The sequence below is a fragment of the Anthonomus grandis genome, chromosome 6 (assembly GCF_022605725.1).
Source record: "Anthonomus grandis grandis chromosome 6, icAntGran1.3, whole genome shotgun sequence".
Lineage (NCBI taxonomy): Eukaryota > Metazoa > Arthropoda > Insecta > Coleoptera > Curculionidae > Anthonomus > Anthonomus grandis.
Window position 1 is genome coordinate 29,248,396 of NC_065551.1, and position 18,808 is coordinate 29,267,203.

Here is an 18,808-nt window from a genome sequence, read left to right on the forward strand (position 1 = left end):
ACATAGCTGTTAGATCAAAATATAGAATAAAATATTCATTCCTATAAAACATATTTATTCCTATAATTCTAAAAGTTTGTATATTAAAATTATTAAATTTAATTTATATAAATTAGGACCGAATTTAAAAAAATTTCACTTTATTGGCAGACATAAAATTTACCTAAGTATATAAATAAATACATTTTTTATATTATTATCGTTTATTAAAATTTATATGATATTTAAAAACGATAAATGATAAAAAAATATTATTTAGTAATGTTGAATGGTTTTTTTTTAAATTTAAAATGAGTTCTAAAAATATCTTAATATTTAATAAAAGCATATATAGTAAACTTAAAAACTAAAACATAAATCAAACAAAAATAGGTAAAGCATGGACAAATATTGAAATTGTATATTAACAATAACGTATATTTAAGAGTAAATATTAAAAAAACTATAAAGGTTTTCTTGAAAGTAACGATATAAATTAAAAAATAATTTTTTATTTTTAAATAATTCCTCAATATCTTAAATGCGAAAAAATTTTATAAGCTGAAATGTGGACTTTGTGCAGGCTTAGGCTTTAAATCCTTACCAGTTAAAGTCCGTATTTGCCTAAATATTATATGGTTATGTAAATGTGTTATTTAAATAGTTTCATTACTAAAAAACTGAAATACAACTAGCTATTTACATTAAGAGACAGCCTATATAACCTCAAGTCCCCTAAATCATATTAAATATTTATTTTAAATTTCTGTTGAAAATTAGGATATATACTATCCCACGAGTGCTTGCTTCTTAAATAGAAAATTGCCCGTCGTCTGAATATACCTTTGTCTGTAAATATAATTTTGATTCATTCTATTAAGCTTGAAAATAGCACGTAAAATCTAGCCTTGCCGGAAGCTCTGCTTACAAAAGATTTTGTACTGACGTAAAACAGTATATGAACGCAGATGTTCGCGATAAAAAATTAATAGACTGAGACTTGGTCGAGAATATTATATTTTACTTTTACATTTGCAGATGTAAGTCCTGTACTTCCTAAAAATATTATTAAATACTTTTTATAAAGTAGGTTGCTTTTATTTAATAACTAAAAAATACACCTTGAATATTTTCTTAGGAAGACGACAGAATAGTAATATTAAAAGCTAAATAAAATAAGAAATAAGATCGTATACATATAAATTATGCATTTTATGAGGATTATAGATAGTCATATGGAAAAATGTCTATAGCATAGATTAAGAAAAATGTAACTAAATTATAAGATTATGTAACAATAATATATTTTTAACAATTTTCGTTGAGTTATCCAAGAGAAGTTAAGACACGTACATTTTTTTCAACATCATTAGGAAGTATGAAAGAAGTAAGGCAATTTAAATTTTAATTAAAAATACGGTTTTTACCTAAAAAAAGTAAACCAATTATAATTATACTTAAAAAGAACGTTTAAAATGTTAAATAAATATCGCAATTAATTAAATGATGCATTTAAAAAGAAAAAAATAAAACTGAGGATTTATAAATTACTAATTAATTATTGATTTATAAAAAAAACTTGTGCATAGTTTTGTTTAATTCAATTATGTTTAAATAAGTGTAAAAAATACTTAAGCATTACGAATCGCGCTACTTTTACAATGTTACTTCGCTTACATCTTACTTCTTTTATAACAAATACCATTACTTGTTAAACAGTTTTTTGGACTTGTTTACTAGCATTTTTTCTTCGTTTGTAACATGTTGTACTTTCTTATAATTGAGCAGCTTTGTCTGTCTGTTGAGAGCTTAGTCTATAAATAAATAAATAAATACCACAAAGGAATAAGAGGAAATTTCACTTTCCTTTCTTCTAATAAAGAAAAGCTACTGAAGCTTAAATTCAAAGAAAATCACGAATAAAGGAAAATTGAATACTACTATATTTTTTTTTAGAACAGCATGTAAGAGCTTAAATATTTCTTTTAACTTATACCTTAACATTAATGTAACATAATGTATAAGGTTACAATAAAATTATGTCGCGTATTGACGAATTAGAGCAAAAATTATTTTTTAGCATTTTTGAACCTAACCACACTTCACCAAACTATCAATCTAGTTCTTAAAGATCTTAATTCTAAAGATTCTGCTGTTAAATTATTTTTAAGTATCATTATTTCTTAAAGCCCCAATTTTTCAAGTTGTCAACAGGGAACGGTACATATTTTCGTATTTCCTTTACTGGCCATATTACTTCCTTTAGCTTTATAGGGTGTACGTAAATAACCTATCTTAAAGTTATATTTTAAATTACACTACTGCACCATACATTGCCATGACCTCATATTTCATTGATCGTTTTAAAGCGGGCTTAAATATACGTATAGTCATAACACTTTATCGTCTTTTTACTGCGGCTTTAAACAGGGACATACTTCAGGTTTACACCCATCTTGCAGGTCCTTTCTGGTTATGTTCTCTGAAAAATATTTAATATGATATTTCATGACAACTTTTTTATAGGGATTTGTGGCAAAAAAGACCTTATATATCTCTTTATAAAAAAATACCTGCATTAGCTATATTTACTATATTAAGCGTCTACTGTATTATGTATTCACTTAATAATTATAAATTTAGAGAGGCATTATGGATAATAATCGGGCGGCTGGGCAGCGACATTAAATTTCAATTTCACACTTGGGAATTCGGGTCCTGCATTATAGATTATTATAGTATATAGTAAATTGAAGAACCAAATATATTACGCAGTTTTATTTTGCGAAAAATAATTTGATAAAATGTCATCAATTGGAATAGTTTAAATTTAAGCTTTAGAAGCTATGTCTGCCATATTTTTTCAAAAAGGAATACTTGTGTGAACACTGATTCATAAAGAGCAATAAAAATGTTTTTTGGTAACCAATTATATTATGCATTTAAAAATGTTGTAAATACGATAATTTTTTTCAATTCTTGGTAAAAATTTAATAAAGTGTATTATTGCTTTAGTAGTAATTAGTAGAACTTAGTGCTTTGAGGCAATATAGAGGAAAATCTGATGGGTTTTGGTAATATTAAATATTAATTTAACACTTGTGGTTTTAAGTCCTTTCTTTCGAGTATTTATTATAGAAAATAATATTTAATTGTTAATATGCTTAATAAGTAACAAAATATTATACTATAGTAAATTGAATAGAAAATATTATATTTTATCTTATTTAAAAATTATTGATCCATTATTTAATTCAGAAGTATAACTATGAAGTTTATCTAGATACGTCTAGCAATAAAATCTGAAAGCCCATAAAACTGATTAAAATTGATTTGCTTTAAGCTAGATTAACTATATTTAGCATTTATTGTATTATGCAATTATATTATGAAAATAGAAATTTGAAATTAAAAAAAGTTTAATACAAAAAAGCACTTCGGTTGATTTGGGTTGGTATAAATATATTAATTCTGATTTTGCCAAAATTAAATAAATTACTTAGGCATTACAATAAAGGTGAATAATTTGTACATTTTCTTTAATAATAATGTTCAAATTTAGGCTTTATATAGGTTTTATCTGCTATGCAAAGTGTGCAATATTTCCTGAAAATGACAAGCTCATCTGTTATTAAAAAATATATATTTTTATCAATTTATTTCTAAAAATACACCAAAAGATTAAAAAAGTAACCAATTAGATTATGCATGGAAAACAAATTATTACAACGGCTGTTTAAAATTTAAGTTACTCTTAATAAAAAAGATTATTTGATTGAATATTCAATAAAAAAATATATTATAATTTTTACATTCATTGATAATATAAACTTTAGTCATCTTAAGAATAATTTTTTCAAAAATTTAAGTGTGTAAGTTCCCAAATTGCATGTTCTTAAATTCACGGTAGTCTAATACAAGATTCTAATATCATCTGTTGACTAGATTTCATCCTCTCGACATGCTATAGATAGTATCACTTCTTCAAGTTTCTAATTGAGAAAGTTGGTCTGTACGAGGAGTTATGCCATAGAAGTTTGGACTTAAGATAATAACTTTAGTCTTATACTTTATATTGAAAAATTTTATTATTTGCCATGATTCTCTGATTGCCAAAAGCACCAAAATTTACAATGGCTTTTAATGGATATTGCCAATAGTATATACTATTTAGATCTAGTATTTGTATTTAATTAGCGGCTTTAATATAAAAGACGAATTACTTAACCATGGCATACGATTGCCAAACTGTGCTGAGTTTCCATTAAATAGATAGACTACCTATGGCTACAAATCCCTCTGGTAGCATTTGTGCCGTTTACTGCGAATTGTAATTAATTTTTCATTTTGATTAAATAAATTAAATTTGTTAAAAAAATTATAAGAAATTATGGTCACAAGTTTTTATATTAATTTAAAAAAAGGCAAAGGAAATTAAAGCATTGATCAAATCTTGACAAAATTATTTTATTAAGTATATAATGTATGTAAATAATATACAAATACGATTAAATTAATGACATAATTACTTTTCAGATTTACTAGAAGTTTTCCCATCTAAAAGTGACTGCGCTGATGATACACTAGAGTTTGAAGTTTTGTTAGAGCTCTTCCTTTTTATCTGAAAAAAAAAATTAATCAAAATATTGTATTTTTACATCACAAAGTAGAAGTTTAAGTTTGATTTATATATTCAATTGATAAACAGAAAAATAAAAAATAAGCAAATATGTTTTTATAAACTGCTCACAAAATATAAAGTTTATTATTTTAAAGCTAAATACTTCAAAAGTTACCCAAACTACACACTAGAAAGTTTTATAATAAGATAGATCATCTCAGCAAGAAACTTGAGCGTATAACTATTTATGACCATAAATAACCAACTTTTTGCCACTACAAGTCAAGGAAGTTGCAGTTTACAGACCCCATTCAGGAAAAGTATTTCCTTTCTACAAATTTATAGTGCATTTATATTGCGCTTAGTGTTTCCGTCTAACAAGCTCAGTATTTGCTTTAGTTTGTTCTTTTGAAATTATGTCTTGTTAAACTTTTAAAGCCGAGTTTAAGCTCTTTTTAACTTTTGTATTTATGACAAATTAGGAATTAAATTAGTATTAATCTCTAAGTACTGTGATATTTAAGGATTTGTATTTGTCAAGTCGGTTATAAAAACCTGTTTTAGGAAAAGTTAAGGAATGAAATATACTAGTAAAATAAGAATACAGGTATTAGAATTGAGAGTGTGTCCAATAAAGTTATGCATTTAATTTATTCTTAAAAAGGAACCATGGTGTTTTGTATTGACTAGTCTGCAACATTTAGGCTTGGTCAATGAAGATTGTTCAAAAATTCAAATTCTTGAAGGGTAATTACATCGGGTTAGTAGGTGGGCCAAAGAATGTCTTATATTATCACTTTAAACTATATTAGGGGTAAGAAAAAATTACTGAAAGATGTACAAAGGTGAAATATATTAAAATTAATTTATGTTTTCTGAATTGCGTAAAGTGGAAATTAAATATTTAAAAAAATTTCAACTAATAGCAAGTAAATTAAAGTGTTCATGTGAACTTAAAAATTAATTTCTGGGAAGTTAGAATTAAATAATTGTGTACTAGATAAACTGTTAATATTAATATGGGTTGTGGGGGTAGAAATAATACTTACGTATGCTCTAAAGACTTAATATATTACATGTTAAAATAGAAATTTAGATTACTTTACTTTACTCATCATAAAATACAATACATGAAACATTTAGGAAAAAAACAATAATTCTTTCCTTAATTAATCCCAAATATAAATTTTAACCCAATCTAATGAGTATAAATCTGAATCCCAAATTCTAAGCTTTACAACGACAAATATTTATTATTACAATTTATAATACTTTAAAATATTTAAATCTATATTTTTAATTAAATAAATATAACGTGAAAAAATCAATTAAAAAAATCTTATTTATTTTTAGCTACAGGGTTTGACCACGTATTGTTTTAATAAAATCGCATTTTTTTAAAACATCAGCAGTTTCCCTTATTTTTCTGGCTACGAAACACAACTTCCCTAATTGTTATGCATATTTTCTGAATATTAAAACATTTTATGATTAAAAAATTTCCCTGCCATTTTCTGCTTTAATTTCATCAATAATTTAATAAAACTGGTAAAATTAATATTGAAAATAAACGAAAAATAAGGAGCAAGAGTGTCGAGGTACCTGCCATTATTGATTTACTGGAACAAATATGACAAAATTGATTTTGTCTGTTTTTTTATTACTTATACTAGTTGTGGAACGCGAAAACTTAGGTTTAAAAAGTTTGGTTTGATAAAAAACTTTTAAACTTCTTATATACTATAATTTTTTCGTCATACACAATTAAACTCGAAGTACTATACCTCAGAAACTATCAAAGTTTGAGAGTAGTAACTTTGTATGAATATAATAAGATACTTAGACGAAATTATATGGACCTTTTAAGCTTGAAACTTGAGAACACTAGCAAGTGCCCTTAAAAAGGTATTTAGAAAAAAGTAAAAAAAAAAATTGAACGAATTTCCTTAGTTGTACTTTTTAATACTTTTTCCTATTTGGGTCTGGTATACAAATTTGACACTTTTGAAAAGGAATTGTAGGACTAGGAGAATATAAAAAAGTGTAATAAATTATAAAATAAATTTGGTTTTTACTATTAACGTATTAAGGAAATATTTTATCTGACAATCGATTTTCCATTAAGAGGCAAAAAAAAATTTGTATGTCAATAATAATTTATAAGGATTTACTGAAATATAACAACTGCGAAGGACGCTGGCATTATCTCTTATAAAATATTTACTGCTGCCTAGTAAACATAAAAAAACACGATTTAAAGCTTTTAGTTTAAGATTGGACAATTTTTATCATTAATTATATAAAAAAACTATAGTATCTATGTAATTATTTTAATTTGAACCTTAATGTTTGGTATTTAAATGTAATATCAGAAGAAAGAAGGTTCTAATAGTAATTATGATATTAGTAACTAAATAAGTACACATTTTCTAATTTTATTATGGAAGTTTAAATAGCTAGGAAATTATACAATATCTCAGCCGTTTCGTGAAATATAAAAGTAACTAATAAAAAAGCAAACGAGGAAATGTTTTATGGTTATTAAACATAAAAAGCGTGATGCTTTAAATTGAGAAAAACATGTGTAACCAGGCAACGAAATTTGTAAGAAAAACTTTTTTTGCTTCCAATATAAATTCATTAAAGATAATTTTATGGAATTAGCTTATACATTTCATTATTAAGTCGGTTACGAAAATAATAATCGATAATTATTTGCCTAAGGAAGGTAAAAGATTCTAAATATAATTTTGTAAGTTTTTGTTATTAATTTTTCATTTTGCAGGTTATTCAGAATCTCAGAGCTTAATTTAGGTAAGTCTCTTAATTTATTACTGTAAATAAAAACTGCCGATATTAATATATTGCATATTAAGATATAGCAGAACTAATGATCAATATTATAAGATTTTTAATGCCTTTTAAATTTACTAATTATTCCATCCTTTAGTGTTCACATCATTTTATAAAATTATTATTTACGTTGTGGCACAATATTTTAGCATCCAGGTGGGTGGAAATTATTTACAAGATCCCAAAATTTACATAATATAATATTCATAAGGTAAAGTTTCGATGTAGCATAAAGCCGCATAATGATAATTAGATTAAAAAGAAAATTTAAGTTCCCTATTATATAAAAGCAGCATGCCATTATACTATTTAATTATTATTAATAAATTATAAAATTGAATATATATATATTTTTACAATATAGGTCTAGCTTTTATAATTTTTAAGTAAAATGAGTTTGTTTTGCATTTTTGTTCTTCCTTCTTGCAGTAATAAGCAGTTATATGTCATTGTACATTGGTATTAGTACTGTCTCCTATGTATGACATTTTTATTTTAATGGATAGTATAACTGTGCATTTACTAGCTATTTGTAGTAGAGAGATGCGGTTTTTAACTTAGATTTTACAGATGGGACTCGTTTACCTTTTTTTAAATTGAAATGTTTTACTTCAACAACCTAGGCTTACTTCAAAGCTTCTGTAACTCTTAAGATGCCAAAAGTTAAAAGTAATTAAAAAAAAATTGGATCATATTTAAATGATTGGAGTATTTATTGCAAACAATCTTTTAATATATCCAATCATCTAAAGTAAGCCACTGCCTTAAGTAATCACATTGTTAACATATTGCAAAGGTATTGACGAAAGACATGTTGTTCTATATTGGTAACAATTGTTTTAAAATAATTTGTTTATTAGAGAAGTAAAAGTAAAATTATTGCATCCATTAAGGGATTTCAACATAAATTGAAAAATATAAATTTTAAAACCGTACTTTAAAATAATATAAAATTTATCACTCAAATAGCGACGGATGTCTACAACCCCTTCGTTTTATTATTTTCGGACGATAAAATTTTATTTATTTATTTATAGTCAATTTTATTTATTTATTTATAGTCAACCTAAATATTTTTTCACAATACTAAGTATATTCGGTATTTTTAAAGTATATGCATACTTGTATGTTAAAATTGAACATGCTAAATAGGTAACAGAATAAAAAAAGCTGCAATTGTGTTTATGAGTTCATTCTTATCTATCGGTAGCAAGAAAATATTTTTCATTGTTTCCACTTCTCTAAACTCTCTATAGTATATCTTTATTAATTATTGTTTGTCCATCTTTCCCAATTTGTTTAACTTGTATAATTTTATTTCCTGTCTACATAGTTCATTAATGTTTTCATTTGATAATCTTGTCCACTTGATATATAAATCATTCCTATTTTTACTGTCCTTAAGAATTCTGGCGTAACTCATTCGTTCTCAGATTTAATTTTGTAAGTATATATTTTTTTGAGCATAGATCTTTGTACTCACAATAGGCTATTTTATTTTAAACCATTTGTATCATAATAATATTTATCTATTATTTATTAATTTCAATAAGTATTATGTTACAAGTTTATTATCAAACTTTTAGTTCTTAAGCTTTTAAAAAATTACAATACTTTAATCTAGGTATAAGATACGTGCATCTGTAGTAATTTTACATAATATTAAATATTCTTAGTATTTTTCTATAATCTAAACATAAAACTTATTTTAACAGAGTTCCCTTTGTTAGACAGATATTACGTGTCTGGCCTGAAAAATTAAAAATGCATAACTTAAATGGGTATCGTGCTCATTTCTCTTTTATTCCTTTATTTGCTTTTTCATTATCCCATTTATTAAAATATAACTACTAATATAAAGTAAGTTTTCTTTTTATCCTTTGTTAATGAAATTTAAAAGTTTTCTCGGTTTTAACTGTTTTAATTTCTATAAAAGTGAAATAACTTTAAAGTGAAATAATTATTAACTTTTAAATACAACCATTGAAGAAAAGTAAGTAAAGGTCTAGGGAAAAAATCAGAATATTTTTTGATGCTATAAAATTTAAAAAAAATTATTTATAGAAAAACCTTAAATTTTCAATATAGGGTTTTTCAGCTGTGTTGTATAGCAATATAATATAGCAAGAACTTTCTTTTAATAAATAAGGAATTATTCAATATTCTTTTTAAAAGGGTAAAACAAAAAGATATGTTTTTATTAAGGTACTAAATTTTTACTCTTAGTTTAAATTGTTCATCATATTATCTTAAACTCCTTTTAAAATATTAAAAAAAAAACATTGTGAGGAACATGTTTAAAAAAGATTTCCTAAGCGATTTATTGCTAAACTTTCTTTAAAGTTTTTTTTTCCTGGTAAAGTATTACACTTTATTTTTGAGATATCTTGTGATGAGTTGTTCTTCTAAACCTTTAAGGTAATACATCTAAAGTGCATTTACATTTAGTTCTTATATTTTCTTTCGGCTCCTATGAAAAACAGACCACGACAATTATATTTTATTATACCGTGAAATTTAATTATACGTCTTTCAAATTCACTTTGAATCTACTTTTATATTCCGTTCTAGGAAATTATATGAGATTAGGGTTCATTTCAAACTATTACTCACTTTAATGCTCGACGATCTTCTCCTTTGCTGAGCCATAAATTCTAGGTATTCTTTAGAAAACCGATTAAGTAGGGGTATTAAAAGTTTTGATGAATCTTGTTGACCTAAAAATAAACTTTCCGTAAAGCAAATAAAATTAATTAGGCGTTAAGTTATGGCTCTTTGAAATGTTTACCCAGAATAAATACGGGCATTTTACAAATTTCCCTCGGAAATGTTCATTAAAAACGAATTTTGCTCTGGCATCGATGAAAAAGTTTAATATCCATATGCGGTGTACTTTCGTATTATGACCGTTCGAGTCCGTCGTATTTTCAGATTAATTCGTAAATATTGCACTGTGCGTGAGAATTACATTTATTAACCGCATAATAATTTAATAAGCCTTTGTGTGTATTATAATAAAAACAAATTATTATTTAGAGTAAAACTTACTGATTAACGTCATAATAGAAAAGTTTAAGTGCGCTTGATGCCTGTGTATTATGCCAGTCAGAGATGAAAATTTTCTAATCAGTTTTGATGATCATCAAGAACTTTCACATTATATTAATAGCTTTTTAAAATTGTTTTCATATAGCTATCTAATGAGTTGATGGGCTCGCATTTAAAAAATAGTCTTATGTTAAGAACCTTCTTTTTTTTAAAGGCACCTAATTTTAGTTATATTTTAAAATTATAATCCTTGCAATAATCACCAGAACTTCTCGTATTTTTTTTTTATACATTGGATTAGTAACTGGTGAATAACATTCTTAAAATTATTTCTTAAATCCTTAATTAATGCTGAATTTTTATCCTCTAAAAAATAAAAAAAGTTTATAATCAACCTAATCTACAAAACTTATCTACTAACTAATCAACTACCTGTGTTAATTAAGTTATAAATTAATCAAGATTTTTATTATATAATTAAGATATATTGCATTCTTTTTAATGTCTGTTATGCATAACATAAATGGGTAAGATTCATTTTTTCTATTTATCACATTTATGTTCTTATTACTTTAAAACAATTACTCCTAAATAACTTAAAGTTCCTTTGATTATTCTCAAAATCCGTTCAAAGATCTCAACTAAAATTATAATTTTTAATAAAAAATTAGATGATATATATACCAATTGTAACTTGAGAAACATTGTGTATATATTGTTTATTTATATATTTTACAATATCTTTAAAAAATGGCGAAATATAGGATAAAATAATATATGAAGTAGTAAACTAAATAAAAAGAAGTGAAATTTTTTAAAAATAAAAACTATTAAATTACCATTTTCGCTAGGCAAAATGATATAGTAGGTTTCCATGTTAATGAGAAATTCTAAACCGCATTCCGTTGGAGGTTTCCTTTGTATGTTAAGAAGAATCGCTTTTTCCGTGCTTAGATCGAACCTTCCTAAAAGGGCATTAAATTCATAACTAAGATATAACAGAAATTAAATTAAAATCTATGCTGGTTGTTTAAGATAAAATATTAAAAAGACAATCCGATTATCTTATCTTCTTTTTTTGAAGAAGTTAAAATTATGCAACGATTTATTAAAAATATTAATTGGATACCGAACACTTATTTCAGAAATTATTCTAAGATAAACAAATAACTTACCCGTTTCTTCTTCACTGAATTGTAGATTGGTGGCGATGTAATCCCTTATTATTCCTATGGGACAATCTGGGTTAATTAGTAAAGTTTTGTTCTCAAACTCCGTATTGCAGTCATCCTCGTCCATAAATTCTTGACATTTGTGCTGCTCGTAATCTATAAGATAATTTGCATTACATACAATAATCGATCCATTTAAATAATATTGAAAGTACCCATGTATTTTAATATAAAATACATTTAAGAACGGATATTAAAAATGTCTCAATGACGAACTTTTTGTGACAGTATTTTTTGTTAGGTTGTTTGATATAAAGGATCATTGTGAATGTGTTCAGAAGCTTGGGTATTCTGTAACTTCAAAATATGATTATGATTAGGATATTATTATTGTTAAAATCTTCATACAATATTCGGTGATAATATGCTTAAAATAAATCAGAAATACTTAAGTTTCTTAAATAATATTTTTCATATATTTTAGTCAGCAAACGAAAACTTTATTATATAATTCAATTAATTTTCAAAATGTTTAAATTGCTAATGCAAATCATTCATTCATTCTAAATGTTTCAAGAATATTGTGCTCTTAGGATTTAAAACATATAATTAATAAGTTTTTCTGATAGTATTTTTAAATAAAATACTTAAGATATAAAATAATGAAAAAAATACAAAAAAATACTAAAGAAAATACACTTAGGTTATATACTTAAAATAGTGACTTTTTTGTTTAACTATTATGCATAACCTAAATGAGTATGATTTACTTTTTTTAGTAGAATTTGCTACAATTATATTAATTCAATTTTTAAATCTCTCTAAATATAAATTGGCTAATATTTCTAAACAAATATACTGATGCTTACATGCATTGAAAAATAAATGCACTTTATATTAATTATATTAATTCGGTGACTATTTAAAAGCTGGTTCGATTTTATAAAAGGTTAATAGAGTTTAATCAAAAAATAAATTATTTTACAAATCAAAATTTTAGATTTAATCAAAAGGGAACTTAATTTTTAAAAAAATATTTTGTAGAATATTTAATTGTTTTTTCAATACCCTCGAAAATTCCCAAAAAAAATAATATTTACAAAAAAAAAAATCTAAACCTCTGGTATGAATTTATAAAAATGCTAAAACAGGTTTACAATGATTTGGTCAATTTTTTGAGTTACAAAGACCATATCGAATATATAGGAACACAAAAAATCTAAGAATCGTCGGATCGTAAATTACTTATTACAAAATATGACCAAATTTTTAAAAGAAGCTTTCTTTAGTCTAATATTTGATTTTTTAAATAGTGTTATGCATAACTTAAATGGATAAAATTAGCTTTTTTTATTTAAAAGAAGTTGAATAACTAAAACGCTTTTTTTATTAGGCCTAAGATTAATTAGAGTTAAGTTTTTGTTTAAAAGAACCAAATAATTATTCCTAATATTATCACTGCATAATTTATTTCCTTTTTTCTGTTTTTTCTTTCACTCATATTTGTAGTAACAAACATATTATTATGAAAATGTAAATACGTTAATTATTCTCCTAGTTTTTGTACAATTTTATTAGTATTCTGTAGTTAAAGTTGATTCGTAGGATTTTTTTAGGGTTCTATTTACGTTTGGTTTATTATTTTTATCTATAGTGTTTAGTTTTTAAGTAGTTCATCTTGTTCGAGAGCCCCATTTTGGCCCCAATTTAGGTTATTTAGGTTATATTATTGTAAATCCCTGTAGTTCTAATTTTCTAGAATTTGTATACTTGCTTGCTTTGACTGTCAGTATTCTCCTAAAATTATTGGCCTCTTTGGGTAAAAACAATGAAGATAATTCTAAATATTTTGAAACTGTTCCATCGGGTTTTAAAAAGGACACGCTTCATGACAATTCTTTCAGTTTTAATTGTTTAGTCAGTTTTTACCTTGGAAACAATTAAAAGACAGTTAAGGCGAGTTAGGTTAGTGTTTTTGACGTTGACAATAAAAGTGTGTTCCCGAATTTCGTTACAATATTAACCATATAAACTTTGTAACTTGACAGTAACAGTACTTTTACATCTATCAAACTCAGTTGTTTGGTTTCTAAGTCTCTGTTGCACTCAATTGCTTACTCGACCTAACCAGCTTTAAATGTGAATGTTGATAATTTTACAACAACCTTGGCAAAAATAATTATCTATAAATACAATTTTCTTATAAACTTAAAAATACAATAATCGTTAATTTTAAAAAAATTAAAAAATTACCTGAAAATATTACTAACTCAAGATCTTTTTAGATATTATATTCCTCTTTACGATTTCGGTTTTCAAATGCTACGCTCGTACCGCTAACTATGTAATTAATCTCAAAGCTCCATTTTAAGCTTAAATAAAACGCTTGGTAATTATTGACGCCAAGGCCAACAAAACCGCTTTTATACAGCGCATTTAAGTCTGAATCATTAAGTATTCACCGTGAAGCGGTCGGGAACTGTATCCGGCTTGCAAAAGTTGCTTTTAATGCAGTTGTTAATTCTAAAGAAGAGATATAATCAAACTCCCGAAGAAAGCTTTGCTCGGCCTTATATTTTACTTCAGATTGTCTAATTTACTTAGCGGTTCACATAGTAGGGGTATTCATTCGGATCCTTATTGTGTAGGGCTTGCAAAACTTTTGACTGCTGTTTATGTTTATTAATTAAATGCATAACTTAAATGGATTTTTTTGCCTTTCATTTTAGCAAAATTAAATTTGCTTTAAAAATATAAAAATTAAAAAAAAATCTCCACAGCTTCACAGTTTTATGCAAAATTTCTTGTTACCCGCATTACTAATCCTAAGTAAGGATTATAGTGACATACATTTAGGAGCGCGATTAATTTAAAGCAGAATCTAATTATCTCTACATGGTTATTCTAATGAAGCTGCAGACTTTAGTAACGTATTAAGCTCCTGGCTGCAATATTGAGCTTTAGAAAACCAGATAAAGTAAAAAGAGGCCCTAGGCACATCATTTATACACACGTGTAATCCCAACATATGGAAAATGAGAATTTGGTCGTGGTTTATTTTTGTTTTGTGTCTGGTAGTGGCGTTAAATAAATTGCCTTTCACAAAGTTTTTATTTTATAAAATTGTTTATTAGAAGATTTTTAAGGTTTGGATTCAAACAAGTTCTTCCTGTTCAGCAAAAATTAGTTTAATAATTATCATAGTGACTATATGTGGTTAAAGAGAAGTTATATTATTTAAAAGAAATCAATATACACGTAACATACTATTTAATGTATATGTGACAATAACGATTGTAGCATGGTAAACATAATGAATGCATCAGTTTACCCTAATTATTAACTCCGTGCCAATATTGCCGGTAACTGGAAAATTTGTTTTACATTTCGAGGTGTTATGAAAAATTAACTATTATTATTAACCGTTTCATGTAACTGAACTATAAATATCATAATTATGAGTAACACGCCTGAATATATAACTATTTGGGTTTTGGTTAAACCACTTATGGTTTTTTTTAATTCTTTATTTATTTTATTTCTCTAGACCTTTAATAAAGGAAACTAACTGATGTTAAAGGTATGGTTTTCACTATTTTGGTCTTAAATTGTATTTGCCTGGGCTAATCGATATTTCGTATTATCTGTGTTGGTTTTCGTTTCCCATTCTCCTTGTGTCCCTCTATCTGATCGCTACAGTCTAACATACAGAGTTTGGAACTGGAATATTTTCTTTTAACATCAGTCTCTGTTCTAGTCTTAAGGTTTCTTTTCACCCAATGTATGCGTAGGCTTAGAATGAAGTTACGCTTTATATAATCGAGTCCGTTTTGTCAACGAAGATAATTAACATTTTATAATTTATTGTAGTCACATATAAAACAATTTTGATAAAAAAATATCTATAAAGTTTTTTAACAAAATAAACGTTTGTAAATTTCTAATATTTAATATTTGCTGGATTTAATGACTACAATATTACAACCGGCTTATATAAAGTACCCTCAATTTTAGTTTAAGCCGCATAATCCAAAATAATAATTAAAGCCATATCAATAATTCCCTAGCGTTGATTGGATCATTAATCTTACACTCGGAGAAATTATTAAAATCGCAGTTACCGCAATATTTGGAAGCTTCGAAACAGGAAAAGTAATTAAGATATATTACCATGATAATTACAGCTTACGCGAAATCGATTCATATCTTGGTTTATAACAGTTTGCTTTAAGTTTAACATTTTGGAAACCAACGAAAATGTGTTTAGTAATCAGGAGCTTATGCTCCTCGTTAGGAAATTCACTATGAACTGGGTGTATTAGTATTTAAAATAATTAATTAATTTTGTCACTACTTGTTGAATTTAACTTTTGGCTGGTTTTTATAAGAAATGTCATGAGTAACCTAGTTGACACCGGTGTTCATAATACACGAAATTAAACATGTCCATTAGCAGGATATATGACTGTTATGTATAAACTTCTTCGGTTCTCCGTTACATTCCTAGATACTAGGGCACCCCATCTTTTAAGACCCGATATTATGTTAGGTGCGAGATTTATTCCGTTTACCCTAGTGTAGACTGTGCAATAATGTTTCAAATAATTACAGCACTATTTAGGATTTCCCTAGTTACTTACTTTAGATTGATTGCATTTAGGTTTATAGTTAATTAAATACTTATATTATGCGACTATAAAATTCGATTTATATTTTCACCGGATTTTTGCATCTCATATATCTCTATTTGTCAATAGATTGAGCTGCCAGAAGAATAATTTACAAAAACGATTAATAAAGGCATAACCATTTAATAAGCATGGACATCTCAGACTTGGTATGTTTCAGTGTCATCAATAAATGATGGTCAGTTTCAAAACAAAAAAAAATATCTTACAAAAATTTCCAGTAGAATAATGAAGAAGCTGACTCAGAAAAGTACAGTTAATGATATACAGGTGGTACGAAAATCAATGAAAAAAGTGAAGGATGAATATTTAAGCTACATGATAGATACTCCTATAGAGTCAATAAATAAATACACCAAGCGCATATCACAGGGTTGTAGTACAATTATGTAGTGTAGTTTCTTTAAGATATTATCTAAAAAAAAGACTGGATATTTGGATTTATGCATTTACAAACAAAATATAATTTCACAATATGTCAAAAAGCTTACCTTTAAATTTAGGACCTCATTAAAAAAAATATATTTTTATTATAGTAGCATGGTTTTACTATCACTTGGAAACCAAAGTGCTGATGATAAGTGTATTTTATAATTTTATAATATAATGATAAGATGATAGAATTGTCCTATTAAAATTATTACAATTAAAGTAAAATTTTGAGTTTAATTTAAATTCTTAGACTACTAGATAATGATCTTTGTGCCATGGTCTCCGTACTCTAGTCCCCGAAAGCTACATAAGTGTTACCTTTAGTGTAAATTACATCCAAAGGATTCACAAGTTAACATGAACATATAACTTTATAGTAGCAAAGTATAACGAATACTTAACTAATATCTATTGCAGAAAACGGACCTCTTTTATGTAATATAATTAACCTGGTAAAAAATAAAAACAAACCATTTATATGAACCAAATCGCAAAAAGGACAAAGTGACTTGAAATTTGTTTATTGAATATGGCTAAGTAACTTTATTAATGCACATTAAACAACGCTTAACGCATTAAGGGTTTATTTGTTAGACCTTATATTTTGATTGGAATATGAAAAATGTTATTGCAGTTTGTATATTTGGTTGGTCAATGACGAATAAAACCGTCAAACATTCAATATTTGCAATTCAAATGATGTCTTAAATTCATCAGTTGCTACTATTAGGTGCATAAATTTAAATAACAAATTGCAATGTTTATTTATAAATACATAAAATTCCTAAATAAGATAAGTGCGTTTCCAGGAATTTGTGTAAAATTCTGACTTAAAAAATTGAGTCTTTAGAAATTCGAATTTTTAAATGTAATTATTTATCTAACAGAAGGATTATGCTTGTTATAAATTGATCACTAATTTAGTTTCCAAATTAGTTAATGACTTATTTGTTTCTCTCTAACAAATTATTTTATAATTTTAATTCTCTCACACTCATGTAAAAAAACTTGAAAAAACAAGATTATATTTTAAATTTAATTTTAAACTGAGAAATGCAGTTTTTTATAATACAATTAATTTATTTCGAAAGGTAGCGTTTTCTGGAAGAAGTCTATTTAAAATATTTGATGTACGCTGATAAACCCAATGTTTTTCTAATGTAATCAACATTCGGAAAATGCATGAAGTTTCATTAACTTGTAACTTCTTTAAAAGCTAGTCGAACCTAATTCAAAAGTCCTTGCACTCTATCCTAATCAATTTATAATGCAATATTTCGTTTTGTAGAGACCAATATCAACTCAGTATTCAATTAGTTTTAACTACTGGTCGACCTCGAGGCAGCTTTTCCCTAAAACTGAAAGATTATCATTGGATATACGAGATTAATTGATTCTAGCGAGGAACTATCTAAAATTGGTTATAAAGTCTGATGTAGATATGGATGTAAAGAAACGGCAAATAAGTAGTATATTACAGAAGAATATGAGATATATGCTTTAATAGAATATAACAAGTGACAATATCTAGTAGCGGAAATACTCCTTTAAAAGCTGGCTCTAAGAATAAGTATTTTAAAAAAAGTTGCAATATTACACTAAAATAATAATAATAAAGAGAAAAAAGCAAAAATGGCGCAGGAAGGTTCTAAAAATGAACAATTGATCATGTACAGATAGAATCATTTTAGGATTTACTAGAGTGTGCTTAAAACCGCTGTTCCTGTAATTCTCACTCAAGAACGTTAAGTACGTCTGAGTAAAGACCTTACTATGGTCGTTTTCAGCATATTTTCGAACGACGAATACAAAATCCATAATCTGTCCATGGTGTGGTCTTAAATTTGCTGCCTTTAAGAATATACATCTGAGAAATTGTTAATTAGATCTGATGATGCCTTTAGGAGCAAAACACGTGTTACCAAGTAATCAATAATCGTAATAGAAGTTAGAGGCTGACCAAACTGCTAGTTTTTTGTAAAAGGTGTGTTTTTTAAAGAAAAAATGGACGACTA

At 26.0% G+C, this 18,808-nt stretch overlaps 1 protein-coding gene and 1 long non-coding RNA gene across 2 annotated transcripts in view; one reads left to right on the forward strand and one right to left on the reverse strand.

Annotated features, from left to right (window-relative positions):
* The window catches only part of LOC126737346 (uncharacterized), a 247,205-nt gene that overhangs the window by 138,290 nt on the left and 90,107 nt on the right, over positions 1 to 18,808 (forward strand). Inside the window, exon 3 of the long non-coding RNA XR_007661001.1 lies at positions 7,386 to 7,414. This is a non-coding gene — a long non-coding RNA (uncharacterized LOC126737346). The remainder of the gene's footprint in view (positions 1 to 7,385; positions 7,415 to 18,808) is intronic.
* Positions 4,431 to 12,006, reverse strand: LOC126737345 (uncharacterized). The gene is made up of 5 exons (XM_050442206.1): positions 11,889 to 12,006; positions 11,677 to 11,829; positions 11,341 to 11,466; positions 10,067 to 10,170; positions 4,431 to 4,600 (listed from the first exon to the last, which is right to left on the reverse strand). The coding sequence occupies exons 1-5, from the start codon at positions 11,911 to 11,913 to the stop codon at positions 4,505 to 4,507; spliced, it is 504 nt and encodes a 167-aa protein (XP_050298163.1). The 5' UTR covers positions 11,914 to 12,006; the 3' UTR covers positions 4,431 to 4,504.